The sequence below is a fragment of the Melozone crissalis genome, unplaced genomic scaffold (genome assembly GCF_028551555.1).
Source record: "Melozone crissalis strain CALT ecotype California unplaced genomic scaffold, PUWL_Pcris_2 ptg000004l_1, whole genome shotgun sequence".
Lineage (NCBI taxonomy): Eukaryota > Metazoa > Chordata > Aves > Passeriformes > Passerellidae > Melozone > Melozone crissalis.
The window spans coordinates 33362825-33379447 of record NW_026535782.1 but is presented as its reverse complement, the minus strand read 5'-3'; the positions used below and the strand labels follow the sequence as shown (position 1 = coordinate 33379447).

Genomic DNA, 16623 nt, shown 5'->3' with positions numbered 1-16623 from the left:
TCATTCACATTTCATTCTGTGGTTTACAGCACATCCATTAAACCCTTACCTAAAACATAAAACAAAATTTTAATTTCTAATAGAAAATACAGAAAATATTAAAACTTATACCACAACCAAGATGTAAGAACTAAAGACTTTTTTTATCAGCATTGCCTTTAACCTGTTAATTGATAACAGCAACTATTATATTACAATGTTTATTTTAAAGACAAAGTAACAAATATGTGCTTCAGAGATTATAAAATTATTCATATATCTGTGTTTTACTTTTTCTGTATAGGGCATTTGAAATATTATGGATGATAACTTAAAAATATATAAAATCAAAGTAAATCTCAGTTCCATTTAATTCTTCATTAGAAAGTACTGAGAGGTTTCTGCAATAACTATATGACTATATCCAATATTTTAGGAGACTAAGCAATAGTTAAGTATGAAGTTTCTGAATAATTGGTATAATTATTAATCTATGAACTTAATTTAAAAGTCAGTCATGTAATTTATAAGAAAAATGTGGTCCTCTGAAGACATAGAAAAAGACAGAACATCTCTCAATAATTGCTTTTATAAAACAAAATTGCCCTTATCAAAGGGAGTTGTTTAAGAAAAGGTAGCAGTCTAAATTAATGGTCTTCAAAATAGTATTTTTAAATGGGGAAGGGAAGGGAAGGGAAGGGAAGGGAAGGGAAGGGAAGGGAAGGGTAACTGTCTAAGCTTCTGAATTAGTAAGTTCACATATTGTGATACCTTTCTCTGACCTGAATTTCAGCCAGCACTCATTCCTGCTGCAAATATAGCAGCATGGATATTGCAGGCAATGCACAGTTATGGGTGAGGCAGGTACCCTGAGGATCTCACTGAAAGAATGTGCAAAATAGAGACAAATAACCCTAAGCCTATAATATTTCTGCCGTCATCCAAAAATGAAGGCTAAAGAAAGGCTGCCATTCCACAGCAGTGAGGCCATCAGGAGGTAGCAACAGTTAGAAGAGAGAAGAGATTTCAAGCAAGGAAGTCTCCCAGACTTCAATATTTCCTTTAACAGCTCTGAGCACCTGGCTTAATTCTATGGTTTGTGTTTTCTACTATTTTAATACTGCTATGCTTGCTTTTCATGAATGACTAATAAATTGAAAAGCCAGCACTGGCTTTTTTAACTTAACTGACCATATTGCAATTACAGTTTTTGTTTCCTCATCTAGTTCAGGCTATCACACTGAATGACATTCCTCTGACACCACCATCAGAGGCTAGGGACAACTGACAAGCAGTACTTTCCAGCCATACTTTAAACTGTCTCCACCAGGGACACAAAGTAGCTGTCTGTGTGCGGATTCACAGCCTACTGAAAGGAAATGGGTTATTTAATGCCATTTCCAGCCAGTCTGACTAATCTGTTAGTTCTGCACTGCAAAGAGCAAATACATGGTCACAAGGTAGTGTGGAACACTAGATGGGGATGGAACAGGGAGTCTCATCATTTGAGGTCATATACCATTACCATGACTGTCTAAATTACCTCAAAAATGAGACATGGAAGGGTGTTTGTTTCTGAAAAAATCACGTTCTCTATCAGATGACAACCACATTACCTTACCCTATTTTATTTAGCTTTAATATTGTTAAACTTAACATAAGAGAAATAAAATGACCTCTTTTTTGGTCTTATTTTTCTGGTTTTCCCATGAAAAAGTGATCTGAAGTTTCTTTTTTTTCCCTCAGGTTCTACAAGCAGTGAATTTTGGAACAAACTGCTCTGCTCTGTTATATCAGAGCAAAAGACATTTTATAATGCAAATATCCATAATAGGACTAGGGATTTTACAGGTTTGTTGGAAAGAAGGCATTTCTTAACCACTTGAGAGCATGCTGGGTCTCCAGTCTAATTCAATGTGTTTTGTAAAAAAAGCAAGGGGTGTGAATTTACTTATTTAAGCAAAGCCCTTAAGCACATTAAGCACTTAAAACATTGAGACTGAATGTCCTTAATTGCTTTGCTGTATTTGAGTCATAATGATTATTGCAATAATTAGTTTATGCTCAGGTATTTCTTGTCAGTGCATGCATTTAAGGGTTATTGAATGAATAAACTGATTAATAATATTTGCAGTGAGAAAAGGAAATATAATTAGCTTTAATATAGTTAAAATACATTTTGCTTTAAAAACTCCATCCCTCCCCATGAAACAAAGTGCAACAAACTTGTGAGAGGATTTGAAAATTCTCCAAGTGTTTTGGTTTTCTGTTGGGTTCTAGGTTGTTTGAGGGCATTTTTTGTTAGATTTTTTTTTTGGGGGGGGGGAGGGGGAGTGATGGTGTGTTTATTTGTTGGAGGAGAATTGCTTTGAGGAAATACATCAAACAGGAAACAGGTACGTTTTCAAAAACAATGTCTGTCCCACTTTTGCCTTCTGGTCTGAGCATCCAGGCTTCACAGGTCTTGGACTACCCCTCAATTTTCATGGTTGTTGTGGCCCCAGTCCATTCAGACTTTTCCTGCAAACTGGAACCCAGAATCATCGAGATCCCAAATCTCGTGCACACATCACAAACACGGAACTGGAAAATGTGTAACTTTCAGGCAACAGTTGATTCCTCATGGCTTGAAAACATTTTTTCCCATGCTGTGACCCTCCCTCTCTGTTAACTTCCAAGACTGTTTTCAACTCTGAAACTTCCTGTTTTATACAAATTTGTAGAAGGAGGGAAAGGAAATGCCTTTCAATAGTAATTTTAAGACACTCTATTTTCAATTAATCTTTCAAACACTTCACCAAATTTCTTCTTGTTTTTTGCTTTTCCTGGGCATTCATAGATTAGAAATCAAAAATTCAAAATTCACTTAAAAGCAAGCTATTTAAAATATTCATTTTGAAACTGCCATTTAATAGTTTATCCTTGTCTTCCTTAGACCTATTCCTAATAAATTAAACTAGTCAAAACATAAAATACTGTGGCACTTCTTACTACTATATTATTCTAGAATTTTGGGAACATTTACATGTTTGAGGTGTTGCATTAAGAAGCTGTAAGGTTCTCAGTAGGATTTATGGACAATATCAATTTACTTGGTGTTATGTTGGTGTGCTTTATAAAACTGGAAAAGACTACAAGATTGTTTGAAAGCATGTTGAAATCTCAGTTTTGTACAATACATCATGCTTAAAAACTAGTTTTATTTGCAAATGTATTAGTCCAATTATCTCAAGTAGGAAAAATCCACAATCAAGAAACAGCAATTGCAAAAAAGACACAGCTATGTTATCATCTTGATTTTCCAGAGTATATTTTCACACAAGTATGATTTTAGATTTAGATAAGATAACCATAATGCACAGTTACCTATGAACTAAATATACATTGTTTTCTTCTGCTGCATCAGTAATATGAACTTCTCTTGAGTATGTATGGTCTTCTAGCTTTGTTCACATGTAGCTGCCGTTTCAGAATATAGGGATTTTTTCTCTTCATGATTTCTTTTTCTTGGCTTGAGTTCTCCAGATCAAAAGCATCTTGCTGTAGTAACTGTAGGATGCAAGAAGAGACACACTGTTATCTACTTTTTTTTTGGTAATGAAGATTATAATCTCCTCCAAATTTTAATAAAATATTAACATATTTTATTGCCACCAATAAAATCTGTAGCTGCAGCATTAATTAAAAAAATATATAAAACTCAAGACACAAAACTAAAATCAGGCTAAAGATGAGCTAAGCCCTACAGAAGTGATTTTTAAATTCCACTTCAACAGATTAGATAACTGGTTTTGACTAGAGAGGAAAGCTGGTTTATCCTACTTAGACCAAAACTCAAACAGACTGAAAGTTTTCTATCACTTTGTTATCACATGTTTAGGTTAAACACCTACATGCACTGCTTGCTGGTTCCATCTGTTGAGAAATATTTTATTCTACAATTTCCTGCAAAGCAGGGAACTGTGACTAAGACATATGGGTTATTGCATATTTGGTTCTAGGGTAGTTCCTTTCCAGCAATAAATGCACTGAAGAAGAGCATCTTCAGAAAACTCTGGTTCTCAAAGAGGTTGCAGTCCTTTGCATGGACCACCCCAGCTAACATGAGGATTGGGAATATAAAGAGTTATGAGGGCAAAGCAAAACAAAACAAACAAAACCCCAAACAAACAAACTAACAAACAAAACCAAAATCAACCAAAAAATATCTGGATTCATCTAGACTGTACATGAACCTGAGATAGATGAAGAAATTTGCTTTACTGGAAAGTGGGTAGTGACACTGAGTTATCTTTTTTCACTACACAAAGCAGCTTTTAGTGTAATATCTAACAATGCAAGTGGATTGTGCCTAGTGTGCTTCTGTGTAGTCACTGTAATCATTGTACTAAACTAAATATCAGAAATGGACTATAAACAATCACTGTTTAAGAGCAGCAATCTTCATACAATCACAATGTCAACTTTCAGGGCCCTCTTTAGGTGTAGGGAAACCAAAAGCAGGAGTTACCTTGTTGCCAGTTTCCTAGCAATGATAAGAAAACCAGAGTACCTAGTAAAATGGTATGTACACATGGGCATGTATCCCTGCATTTTGAATTCATTTTGCCTTAGGGTCTGCAAACAGAAACACTGGGTACATTTATTTATGCTTCAATAGATCTATAATAACCTCATGTCTGTTAGGCAGATATTAATTATGTTTTCTGGCGTAGTGATTACTTTCATATGTTTGTTCGGTTACCTGAAATGGCTACAAAGAGTGGAGAAAGTACATAGTTAAGAAAAGTTCTCATTTATCCATGGGTTTTCATAAGAAACATACACTCAGGTCATCAGAAACTGCACTAATTCACTTCTCATACTGAAGGAGGCATATTAGAGGTACTAGAGAATATAAAAATAGGAAGAAAAGCTCAGACAATGTGATGGAGGTCACATGGACATGGATTTTACAACATCACTACAAACAGCGCCTGAGAGTTTTATAGCAGTAGAAATATGCATTTGTGATGGTTTGTGTTACCTCCCAGTGCTGAAAGGCTCTGCTGTGGCAAACTTTTTGGAGTTGATATACTGTCAGCATTGCTTCCAAGCTGAAGCCATCCAGAGCAGCAGGGAACTGTCTTCCTGGAACCAGATCCTCCTCATCTACCTCCACTGTTTCCCCCATTTGGTTGTTTATGTTGTTGACAAGATTGCAGACATTTAGCAGGGTCACCTTCCAGTAAGGAAGTTTTGCTCTGTTAATCTGAAAATAAAAACACCCACCATTTAATGTATTTTGGGTTTTTTGTATCCATGTGCTACATTCAAACGTTTTGTTAGAAACAAGTTTATGTTTCTGAAGTGCTTTTCATCTGGTCAACTTTTAGACAATAATTAGAGCGCAGAACTTAGGACAGCTCATTTATTACACACGCCAAGTCTGCTTCCTTGCAGCCTTGCCCCCCAGGTAGATATAAATGATGAAAAAGCTCAACTGCTACCAAACCAGAATGGCAGCATTTCATAGTCATTCTGCACAGGTGCAAACAAAAACACAGATGGAAATTAATATAATATAAATTCACAGGTGTAAATAAGGATAATGAATCAAACCCACTGGATAAATTCCCAGCTCAGGAATCCAAGCTGGATGCCTGTGGTTAACTAGACACTCCTCCCTAGTTCAGCACAAATACCAGTCATCCCAAAATTCCCTGAGAAAAGGAATGGAGTCCCTGCTTCAGGACAAGCTGTCTGATGAGTCTGGGTCTGAAGTTACAGAATCTGTAAGCCCCAGGAGTTTTGGATGCTGGAAAGTGAAGAGCCTGGGAGATGTCAATTGAAGATCTATAGGCTTAGGGAGATGGAGCAAAGACAAAACATAGCTGTGAAAACAAAGTACTCCTGATTTGGTAACTGGACTGAAAAACTGAGACCAATTCTATTTATGTGGCCCATCATGAACCTGTTATAGAAAGATAGAAGAAAGGAAATTTCACCATGGTTTGTCTCAAATTTTTCTTTTTCCAGTATATTGCATTATGTATGAGCTCTTAAACCATTTTAAAGAAATGCTGATAAGCATGATTTTTACTTTTCTACTGGTATTGTGTTTTCCAAGCAGTTGCAGCAGCAGTCTTCCATTTTGATTATCAATAGCAAAAATGTAAATTTAAAACTTAATTCCTATTTCATTTACTGCTTTTCATTATTTTACCATTTTCTTCATTCTCCCACTACTAATTATTTCTTCTGCACTGTATTCCTTTCAGTGCTGAGTATAGAATTGAGTTTCCTTCAACTAGAACTGGTGACACAGCAATCTCCAACCAAAAGCCACATAGCAAATTCCTAGTTATTCCTTGCAAGAATTTTTACTTGCTATGCACATTAGGATTAGACCTTACCTATGAACTGAAATGTAGTTGCTTCTTTTCCTGTAAGCATGAAGTTAAATACAGGTATGACACTAACACAGGCATAGCCTTTCACACGTACTTGTAGCACCGATTGAGTGTGGATGCAGTGTTCACTTGGCTGAACATCAGGTAATCACAGAACCTGTTTCTTTAGGGATCCTTTCTAACAAAGGGGCCTTGCATGCAAGATTTATATATATTCATCACACTTGACTATTTTTTGAGGGAAAAGAAAGTTCAGAGAAATGAGGAAGAAACAAGAAAATTGGGCATCACTTTTAGCATTAGTTACAAAAAGTTTTCTTTTGTCCATGATCATTACTCCAACATAGATCTGATAAATATGTGCCCATCAAAATAAGAATGATTTAGCCTTTTAATAAAACTGCTGTGCATTCTCAGATTCCTGACAACATTAAACAAAAGAAAGATTATTTTGTTTTGAGGCTAAGAAATCAAATCTGAAATCTTATTTGGAAGCTTGTAATTGGTACTGCACTCTTTACTTTGAGCTCATCTGTTTTCTCATTGAAGTACCCTAGTTAGTCTATCAAATTTCTTAAAAAGATGTGACAGTTTCAAGATAAAATTATTCTCTTTGCAGAATTATCTAATTTTATCAACAGAAGTTAAACTAGGGAAAAGATCAAATACCCAAGGCAATTTCAAAATGCTTTTTGGTCTGTTTTAATATATTTTTGAAATATAAAAATATGGAGCTTTTTGAATATATTTTTGATATATAAAAATATGGAGCTTTCCATGACAAATGAGAAGGCTTCTCCAGTTCACTGCTCTCTCCTGGGTATGCAAAAGAAATGTGAGCCAGCACTGCAGCAGCTAAATCGCAATGGAGCATAGAATCTAGAGGCAGTGCTGTGTGAGCCAGTGAGATTTCTGAGTTGAGAATCAAAAATATTCCAGTGGATAGAAACAGAAGAGTAAAGGATAGGGTAATTTTTCATACCTTCTTGCATAATTTATAGAATCTTTTTGATCTAAAGTTACTACTTGATGTCATTCTGCACATCTATGTATAAAGGAACTTTCCTCTGTGTATTAGTAAAGTACTTATGTAGCAGATTTGTTTAGGTGAAAATTGTCTTAGCTCCTACTTATAAGATGAGGAGAAAGCGAATTTGCAGTGCTGTCTTCAAGCTTCTAATTAATATTTCATTTGTTAAAGGAGTCTCATTCCTATTAATGCCATGAATATATCACCTCAAAAAAAGTATTTTTACTTGGATACTGCTTCTGACCTACTGCTACCATTAACAATTCAGTCAGAGTGAATTTTGGGTTATTTTAATTGAATGTGGAGTTTTCCAGGTCATGTCCAGTCACCAAACAAGGCAGTCATGTTATTTTTCTGCTCCACTATCACACCAAGCATTAAAATCAGACCACTTTGCTTTTCTGGGTTATGGAAAATAACTGAGGCTGTTATCCTAAAGGTATATGTAAAAAAACAGTCTAAGATGATGATAATCCAAATTTTCAGATTAATTTATAATATGGGATAAATTTGATATATTATATATTCATATGTATTTTCTACACACATCTAAGCAATATCAAGTACAGTAGCTCAACACATGGTTTGGAAAACACCCACACAATAAAACAAGGAACCCTTATCTGCCAAGGTAGAACAAATTTTTTTAAGAGTAACTTGACAAATATCTGGGAATAATCTGAAGAAAGAAAGGAAATTGAAGTATGAACTAGAATTTAAAAAGTATATGAATACTGAAGTGAATATGATGTATGTATTTCCACTGTTGAACATGCTTGTAAATAAGAATCAGATATATAATTTCTCCCACTTCATAGATCTTGAAAGAGAATTTAGGATCATCTAAGAAACTGAAATAAGTGTATTTCCTTCTTTGACAAGAGGCTTGTCCTATGCAAGACAAAAGAGATTTCCAAGTTACAATTTATATGGTATTTTATTTCCATATCTGGTTGAATGATACCCCTGATAGTTTGCCTAAGATACTTCTTTTGTTAAAATCCATCCATACATCCCAAATACTATTTTTCATTAGGGAAAATTATACCTGCTTTTTACATTCTTGTCTTTATCTAGTAAAAGCAGATAAAAAGCAAATTCATTACAAAGTAAAAATCCCTAGTTAGTGTAGGATCTCTATGGTTCTTTTTCATGATAGCAGTTGAATTTTGTTCAGATTGTAACCATAGAAATAATATACTTGATCAGATATATATGAATTCTGTTAAAGAAGAAGTTATTCCATGGTGCATATTAATGCCTGTAAACCTATTTAATTTTTATGCAATGACTGAGTCAGGAAGTCACTAACTCCTAGATAGCTGTAGGTTCCTCTTACTTCTAGACAGCTCCTCAGACAAGGAGGCTAAACTCTCTGGGAAAATGCACTCATAAATAGACATCCAACAACAATGAAAACTCAGTGCGTCCAATAATTCCGATATATTCTCCAAGGAATACTTTCATTTCACTTTTTTCCTTCCCCTCTAAATAACATAATGTCAATCTTTTTGAGTTCAAAAAAGATTCTTCGTGCAACTAGTGGTTTCCAGCAAGCATTTAGGAAGCTAGAAACAGTTATCTCTTTGGTATGAATAGAGCTTTTTTATTTAAAACAAAAGAGAGACAGGAGATATCTGTCCACATATTTTGACAAGTCAGGTTTTGTTCTTTTACCTGACCTTCCCAATGGCTTTATGGATTTTATCTTAGGAAAAAGACAGAGCATTATAAGCATTTGTTTGATCCTTGTATCTTGGTTCAGATGTAATAGCAAGGAAGGGTGACAAACTGTATTAAGTGTTGAAGACAGATTGCAATAAGCACAAACTAATTATTTAAGGATGGAGAGTGATTCAGCATATAGGTGACTTTAAGAACAACTTGAAAAGGGGCAGCAGGCACTGGACAACAGTCTGTGAAATAAAAGGCATAAGGCAATTCTTCCCATAATACTGGATAGACTACTGAATATTGCAAAAGGTATGTTTAAGCCCTGGTTGTAGTCTTGATACTATAGTCCACAAGTGGCTACTTAGGTAGATTTTTGTTCTATCAAATACTAAACCCACAAGTGATAATCCATTTTGCTGCACTTTTAGATCTCAGCTTTCATAAACAGTAATTATTTTCCCATCTTAATGCTGTTTAAATTGTTAGGATTTCCTTTGCTGATTACCAAGTAAGTGTCAAATACAGTCTGTGCAATTGAGCAGTAATTGCCCTCAATTTGAACCAGATCTCAGGTACCACACAAGACAGGTATTACACATACTGTCTTCAAATTTGTCTATCACACCAGAACCATAATTTGTTGTAACAAGGGTTAAAATCTGGCAATAGACAACAGAAAAAAAGTAATTTCAGTAATTAATGGGATTGTGATATTACTCTTGTAGAAGACTTGATACACAGTTTTTAGTGTTTCTACTACGTCTTGCTTTGATGTCAAGAGACAACCTAAATTCAACTAATGAACTTTAGATGGTGATTAATGGCAGTATAATGCAGAATTAAAGCAAGGAAAGCAATGTCTCCAACATGAATCTACTGCTTCTGTCAACTTCAAGTGTCAGTTGACTGTGGTAAATACCCTGAGGGAGCTCAACAGCAAGCTACAGAACATCAAAAAACGTAAGAGTATTATGGCAAACATTGTGACACTATTAACTGGTGCAATATATTTGTGCATTTGGAGTCACCTGAGCTTGTGCTCTGTGGTGAGAGGGAGGAAAAGATAGAAATCATGTTCACAGATCCACTAAACTCAGTAGCAGAAATACCAATAGCTGCAGGGTTTTATTCCAGGGCATCATATGCTTTGCCACAGAGCAAAAAATCTATTTTTGTCGGCCTCTTACACTTAAATACGTTTCAGAAAAGGAGAAGCTATTAAATCTTTCTGAACCTTGGAAAAGTGAGTGGCCAACAGGTTTATTTGTAATCTAAGGTTAACTTTCATGCCAGTAAAGAACACTGAGATCTAAGAACTGCCAGACCAGTGAAATAAAATGCATTTTCTGGCTTTATACTTCTAGTCTATCAAATAATCCTGTGAAAAAGGCCACATATACTTAAATGCAATATATGCAGAAGTCATCCTGGCAGGTTTTGTCTTTAACCTTCAACTAGTCATTGGCTTATGTAAATTTCATTTTTGGAGGAGAAATTTTTCATTTCCCATTTTATTTTCCATTACATTTAAATAACGACTTAAACTTTATTGGAATAACAAATTGAAATATTCACCTTAAACCCATAGCATTAGTTTCAGAGTTTGTTCTTTATATGTTGTTGAAGATATATCAGACACATATGTTTCTTAGATCATTTATGGAAATTAATTGTGTTGAGAAAATGTCTATCAGCCTGTCCAATACATACATGCAACACTATCTGCTTCACCCTGTCAATATGAGGTTTTCACTGAATTTTTATATATTCATATTAAATAACATAAACATTATTCACAGTCTGGAAACCTGTCAAGGAAATGCCATTTACAAAGTCAGTATTTTCACAGTCATGCCCCCATGTTCCTGTACTGGCACTATGATCAAAATCCTAAACCAAAATTGGCATATGTATTAACTGGTTTTGCTTTATGATTGTCCTAATTTTATATGCATATAGGAAGGGTTCTGCATAAAAATAGCACTTACAGATTTGACTCAAGGTTAATTTAGCTTTCATCGGGCATAATCTTATTGGAAACACATTTCCTCACATAAATTTACATCTCTGTACATAACACAGTTTTGACAGTTTAATGAAAGTACCAGTGTTACAGCTGAGGAACATGTTTAGTGTGTCACATCAACACCTTTATATTCCCTTTGAACTGGAGAAAATCTTGCACCAAAGTAAAACTTAACACTGAACTTTTATGTCTAGACCATAGGTTATTACTTTGTGCAAAGACTTTTGGGTTTGTAATGAGAATTCATTTGCTCCCTCCCTGTCAGGTAAAGGAAGAAAAATAATTACCTTTGATGTGTACATATTGGTCAATAAATCTGCTTCTAATGCTTTCATTTCCTCTTCTGAATCTGGGAATAAACCAGAAACATATGTTTATTATTTGATCATAAATCATGGACATTTCAATTCAGTATACAGAACTTAGATATTTAAATGGTTTTTAAAAATAAACAACAAACAGAAATATCAGTGACCTAGAGGGACTGTCACGAGTCTTCATTTAACAGCAACATTATATAAATATAAATACTCAACACATTTTTAAAGCATGATCAAGCTTATTGAACTGAATGGAATTGTTCATTAATCTCAGCTTCATAGCAGAAAGGCTCATTAAACTGCAATTCCTTCAGTATTAAAAACCTGCAATAGTCTTCATTATTTTCATAATAAATATTGGTAACATTTACTTACTTCTAAAAAAAAGTGAGTATTTTTTCAAATAAGATTTATTTAAGCAGTAATTATTTATGTAAATTGCAGTTTGATTACTTGATTAATAATCAACATTCTGTATTATTAATTAAGAATACTTAATTAAATTAATGATATTTTTACTGATATGAAGGAACTGAGCTTGACCAGTTTATGATAGAAGGTTTGATAATGTATATACAAAAAGAAAGTATTCTGACTGGAAGTCTATGGATTTTCTTTACTGATTTAATCGACCTTCGATAGCTCAGTAGACTTGCAAAACTTACGAGTTGATAAATAGGGTAAAAATTGCTGTGGAAAGAGAAAAAACTTTCACAGACACAAAAAACAGACACATTTCTATACACAGCATCACAAGATGAAGATGAGGATCACAACGAAGATCTGGTGCCTTGGTTGCAGCAATCACAGCTCAAAGAGAAAAAATGTAAGGAATCAGTTAAGCCTTTAGGTGAAATACAGTTCCACATAGCTTTTACCTTTCCTGGAATACCAACAGTCCAAAACCAAACAATGCACTAATATTTCAAACCATACTCAACCAAAATATATACCATATTCATATAGGTAATATCTCACTTTCAATAATCAATGCTGTTGGCAAGTAAGTCCCTACCACTGAATATGGGGATAGATTCTGCCCATGCCTTCATTTCAGGGATCATCACCATGCCGTGTCACTGCCTTTCACAGAACATGAGACTGTAAGGGACCACAAGAATGTGCTAATGTGCCACAGGTTTCTATCAGAACAGAAGGCACTCATGACAATGTTCTTAAAAATCAGTCATATTCAATTGCAATAAATATCACATTTACTATCACTTTGTTTCTTCTTTAGGAAGCTCTCCTAAATATCAGTGCTTACTCAGTTGCTTCTGATTTCAAGTCTAATTTATTTCTAATTAGAAATGTATCCATGGTTTGCAAATAAATTCCTACACTATAAATAATACCTTTCTATTTGCAATATTTACTCATCATGTATTTATTGAGAGGAATCATTGCCCTTCCAAGCTTAGTGTTTTCGTGCGTCCTTACAAGATTAGCAAACAAGTGCAAAATCACTGTGTCCTTTTGGTCAAAAACCATCACTCTGGAAATCCCATAAATGCTTCATTGAAAGGCTGTTCCCAGATTTATTGGACTCTCACCTATTCTCCTTCCTTGCAAAAGCCTTGTATTCCCAAACTCACCAGAGCAGCCCTCTTCTGTCCCTGAGGTGTTCTCAAGAGAGAACAGCATAGCACAGTTTGGTTCAGCAACCTCAATACTTAATCACCTTTATGCTTACCATCAGCTACAGAGGGCAGCTGTCTTACATGTCTTTTGGCTTTGCTTGTCTTTTGTGGCTGAAAAACCTCAAAAACCAGGTTAGATAACAAGATAGTATTTTATTCCTCAGATTTCCAACAGTTGTGCTTTTCTTAAAAAGGATCTTCTAACAGGAATTTCTATTACTTCCTAAGCCACTGCATTTTCTATTGTTGCACTGCTTCTTATTCCTATTATTTAGGTCATCAAAAACTTCCATGTGTCCCACATATCCCCTTCCTCTGTAGGGATGCTCCTGCTCACCTTTGCATTACCAAGACAATAGATTCATTCATTATTTTTAGCATCAAAGCAATTGCATTTAAGTGACTTGCTGTAATACTGATCTACAACTAGTCTTATTCAATGTTTAAGATTTTCACATTAAATAGGACTAGTTGTAGACCAGTCAGCAAGTCTCTAGCCACTGATCTCCAACCTAATGCCTTTCAGCCCCTTCAGCAGGAATAGCAGCCAGTTTTGCCAGCTTTACCATTAGCCAAGGTTCTGCTAGCAGCACACGATCATCTCAGCTGAATTTCTATCAATGATAGCATCTCCTGTGAGCAGATGAGCACACACAATGACAGCATCATAATTTGTGGGGTCCTGGATCACACCAGCTGAGAACAATAAAAGGACTTGTGCCTGGTGAGCACCTTTGTTTCTCTAAAGGATGGAAGGTAGCTTCCACACATCATCTGAAAGATAGCTGCAGGCATAAAAGATGGGAAGGAAGGTATTAAGAAGCATTTGGATTGGAAAAAAAGAAATCTAGAGGACATTATTTAGGAGTCAAGATTCCTTGAGTGAAGAATAAAGCAAGGCTTGGAGGGAGAAAAGGAAACATGTTCATGTAATTCCAGAGTCAAAAAAAAAGAGATGGATGAGGAGCAAAAGCATAAAAAGAACAGACTCACAGAGAGCAATGTATAAAAAGCCTGGTTACACATTATTGTTAAAATCAGAAATTCACACAGTTTGATGTATTCTTAACTCCACTGACAAGAAAAATAGTTTCTACTCATATATTCACATTTTAAAGGAATAATTACATTCTACAGGTACATACTAACACCTGAGGGCAAACATTTTCAAAAAAGTTAATTTTTTTAATAGTATAACTCTCCATATTAGTTACAGATTATTTGAGCCCCATCACACAAGCTTCTCTGTGTCGTTTTTCATTTGCAAATAATTTAAAATTTTCAAGCAAATAAACCATTGTGTCAGTTCCCCACACAGTTTGGCTTCTGGGGCATTTTTTATGAACCCGTTTTAGTTCCCACTTAATTTATTTTTACTTTAGTAGTCTTTCATTAAGGCTCTTTAACGAGTTGAATTTGAAACTGCTTCACTGAAAATACTAGTGAGGAACTTGTCTAAAAACCTTAGAAATATATGGGGAGAAAAAAAAAGTTAAGCTTTGTCACTGAGATCATGCATTCTCTATGATATACAGAACAATTATATTTAAACTGTAATAAAATACAGGTATCATATGGTTTACATTTTTCTTCTGCAGGGGAATACAAACTGTAAACTTCCATCTAGAGTGAGAATTAGGAATTCTGAGTCCCTCTGAACACTAAAGTTGAAAAATAAAGTTACCTGTAAATTTACCCCGTAATTTAGTGGAGTTAAAAATCAATTTTCAAGTTAGTTAAGACTGGATTTTGCAGGCTATTCTGCTGCATATATACGTGCGTACACCTGTTTAACTATCACCATAGCTATTTGGTCATAAACTTTAGACATAAATGGCAGATGCTTAAGATGTGTCATTTTTCAAAGAAGCAAGAAATGCATTTTAATATATTGTCCTCCTTTTGATCTTTTTAAAGCAGTTGCTCTTGGAGAAGAGATGCATTTACATCAACCTTCTTACTGTGTGATCTGCCTGTACTTCAGCGGGGTTTTTTTGGTAATAATTTCAGATTTGTTGTTAGCAACTTTTTCTCCAGATAATAAAATTGCATTTCTCTTTCTAAAAAGCAACTGAAGGGCATACATATTCATGTTGATTTGGATTACAGCAGCTATTCATGAGCTGCAGAAATAACAATTTGTATCTTCATTTGGAAATACATGACATTCAATGAAACACAGCGCAGCCAAGCAGATGGTCTGCACGGATTTGTACTTCCAATGACTAGTCTACACTAATTGCCGTGGTATGGATGCTGCGAGGAGGAATTGGAGAAAGTTAGAGGAGCGGTGTAAAAGAGCAGTGATGCTGGCCAGAGCCCGTTATCAGAGGCGGCTCCGGGGGCAGCGGGCGGACAGAAGCGCCTTCCTTCGCCTCCCGGCTGCCGGTCCCGCTCACGGCCGCGGCTCCGCGCCGAGCGCTCGGGCCGGGCGGAGCGGGCACTTACCCGAGCAGAGGCTGCAGGAGGCCAGGGCCAGCAGCACCACGCACACCAGCTGCACTCTCATCCTTGCCGCGCCGCCCTCTAGAAAGTAAAGTCCATAAATTCTAGGGAGAGACGGAGAGAGAGACAGAGACAGAGACAGAGAGACAGAGACAGACAGAGCCCCGCCGCTCCTCGCCCTCCGCACGCGTGCTGACGGGCGGCTGCAGGCACCAGACGGGGGACCCAGACCCTTCCCCAACTATATAAGCCGCGGGGTGATGTCACGGCGGTACCGCCATCGCCTCCTGACGAAGCTCCCTCCCTCCCTCGCTCCCTCCCTCCCTCCCTCGCTCCCTCCCTCGCTCCCTCCCTGTTCCCCCCGTCCCGCTGCCCCCTCCCCGCCGCTCCGCGCCCGCTGACGCCACTCGCCGCCTGACGCACTCGGAGCCCCGCGGGGCGCGCAGCGAGCCCCCGCACCCACGGCACCCGCCACGTCTTCTCCCGAAAGGGAGCTCTCCCGGGATTTTTTATTATTGTCATTATTATTTCTAAAAAAAGTTTCCGCAGGTGCCCCGTCCCCCGGCGCGGGGCCAGGCGTGGGGAGCGGCCGCGCCGCCGTCCTCGTGCGGTTGACGCCCTTTTTCTTTCATCTCTATAAACCTTTCCCTACAGCAAGGGAAAGAACCGCGCACCGGTGACGGCAGGGATGTTAAACCGGGGATGGGCAGGAATGCCTGACATGGGGCACGGCAGGGATATAACCCTGGCCGTGGGTAGGAGCGTTGCATCGGGCACGGGTAGCAGGAAAAAGAGGGGAAGAAACAAAAAGGGAAGTCTGAATGTGTGAGAGATGGAGAAAGATAACAGGAAAAGCCACTTGATAGAGTGCTTCATAGATGCGCAAAAAATTGAGACCCGACCAGGCAAGACTCCCTATTACTTCTGAAGAGCGCTTGCCACAGCCTCCCGCTGCAGTTTCAAGAGAGCGAGCGTTCCTCAGAGACACATCTCTCTCGGGATGTACTTTTCCCTGCTGATTTTTCCACTAGGTTTCCTTCCTCAGCGCCTATCAGGAGCAGGCTCCGTGCCGGCACCGCGAGGTCGGGGGGCGCAGGACGCGCCGGGACCCGGGGCG

The 16623-nt window shown here is 37.1% G+C and overlaps 1 protein-coding gene across 1 annotated transcript; it reads right to left on the bottom strand.

Annotated features, from left to right (window-relative positions):
• Window positions 1-1706: 1706 nt before the first annotated feature.
• Window positions 1707-15791, bottom strand: NTS (neurotensin). Its single transcript, XM_054273947.1, has 4 exons — window positions 15510-15791; window positions 11389-11450; window positions 5006-5230; window positions 1707-3528 (listed from the first exon to the last, which is right to left on the bottom strand). The coding sequence occupies exons 1-4, from the start codon at window positions 15568-15570 to the stop codon at window positions 3382-3384; spliced, it is 495 nt and encodes a 164-aa protein (XP_054129922.1). The 5' UTR covers window positions 15571-15791; the 3' UTR covers window positions 1707-3381.
• Window positions 15792-16623: the final 832 nt, after the last annotated feature.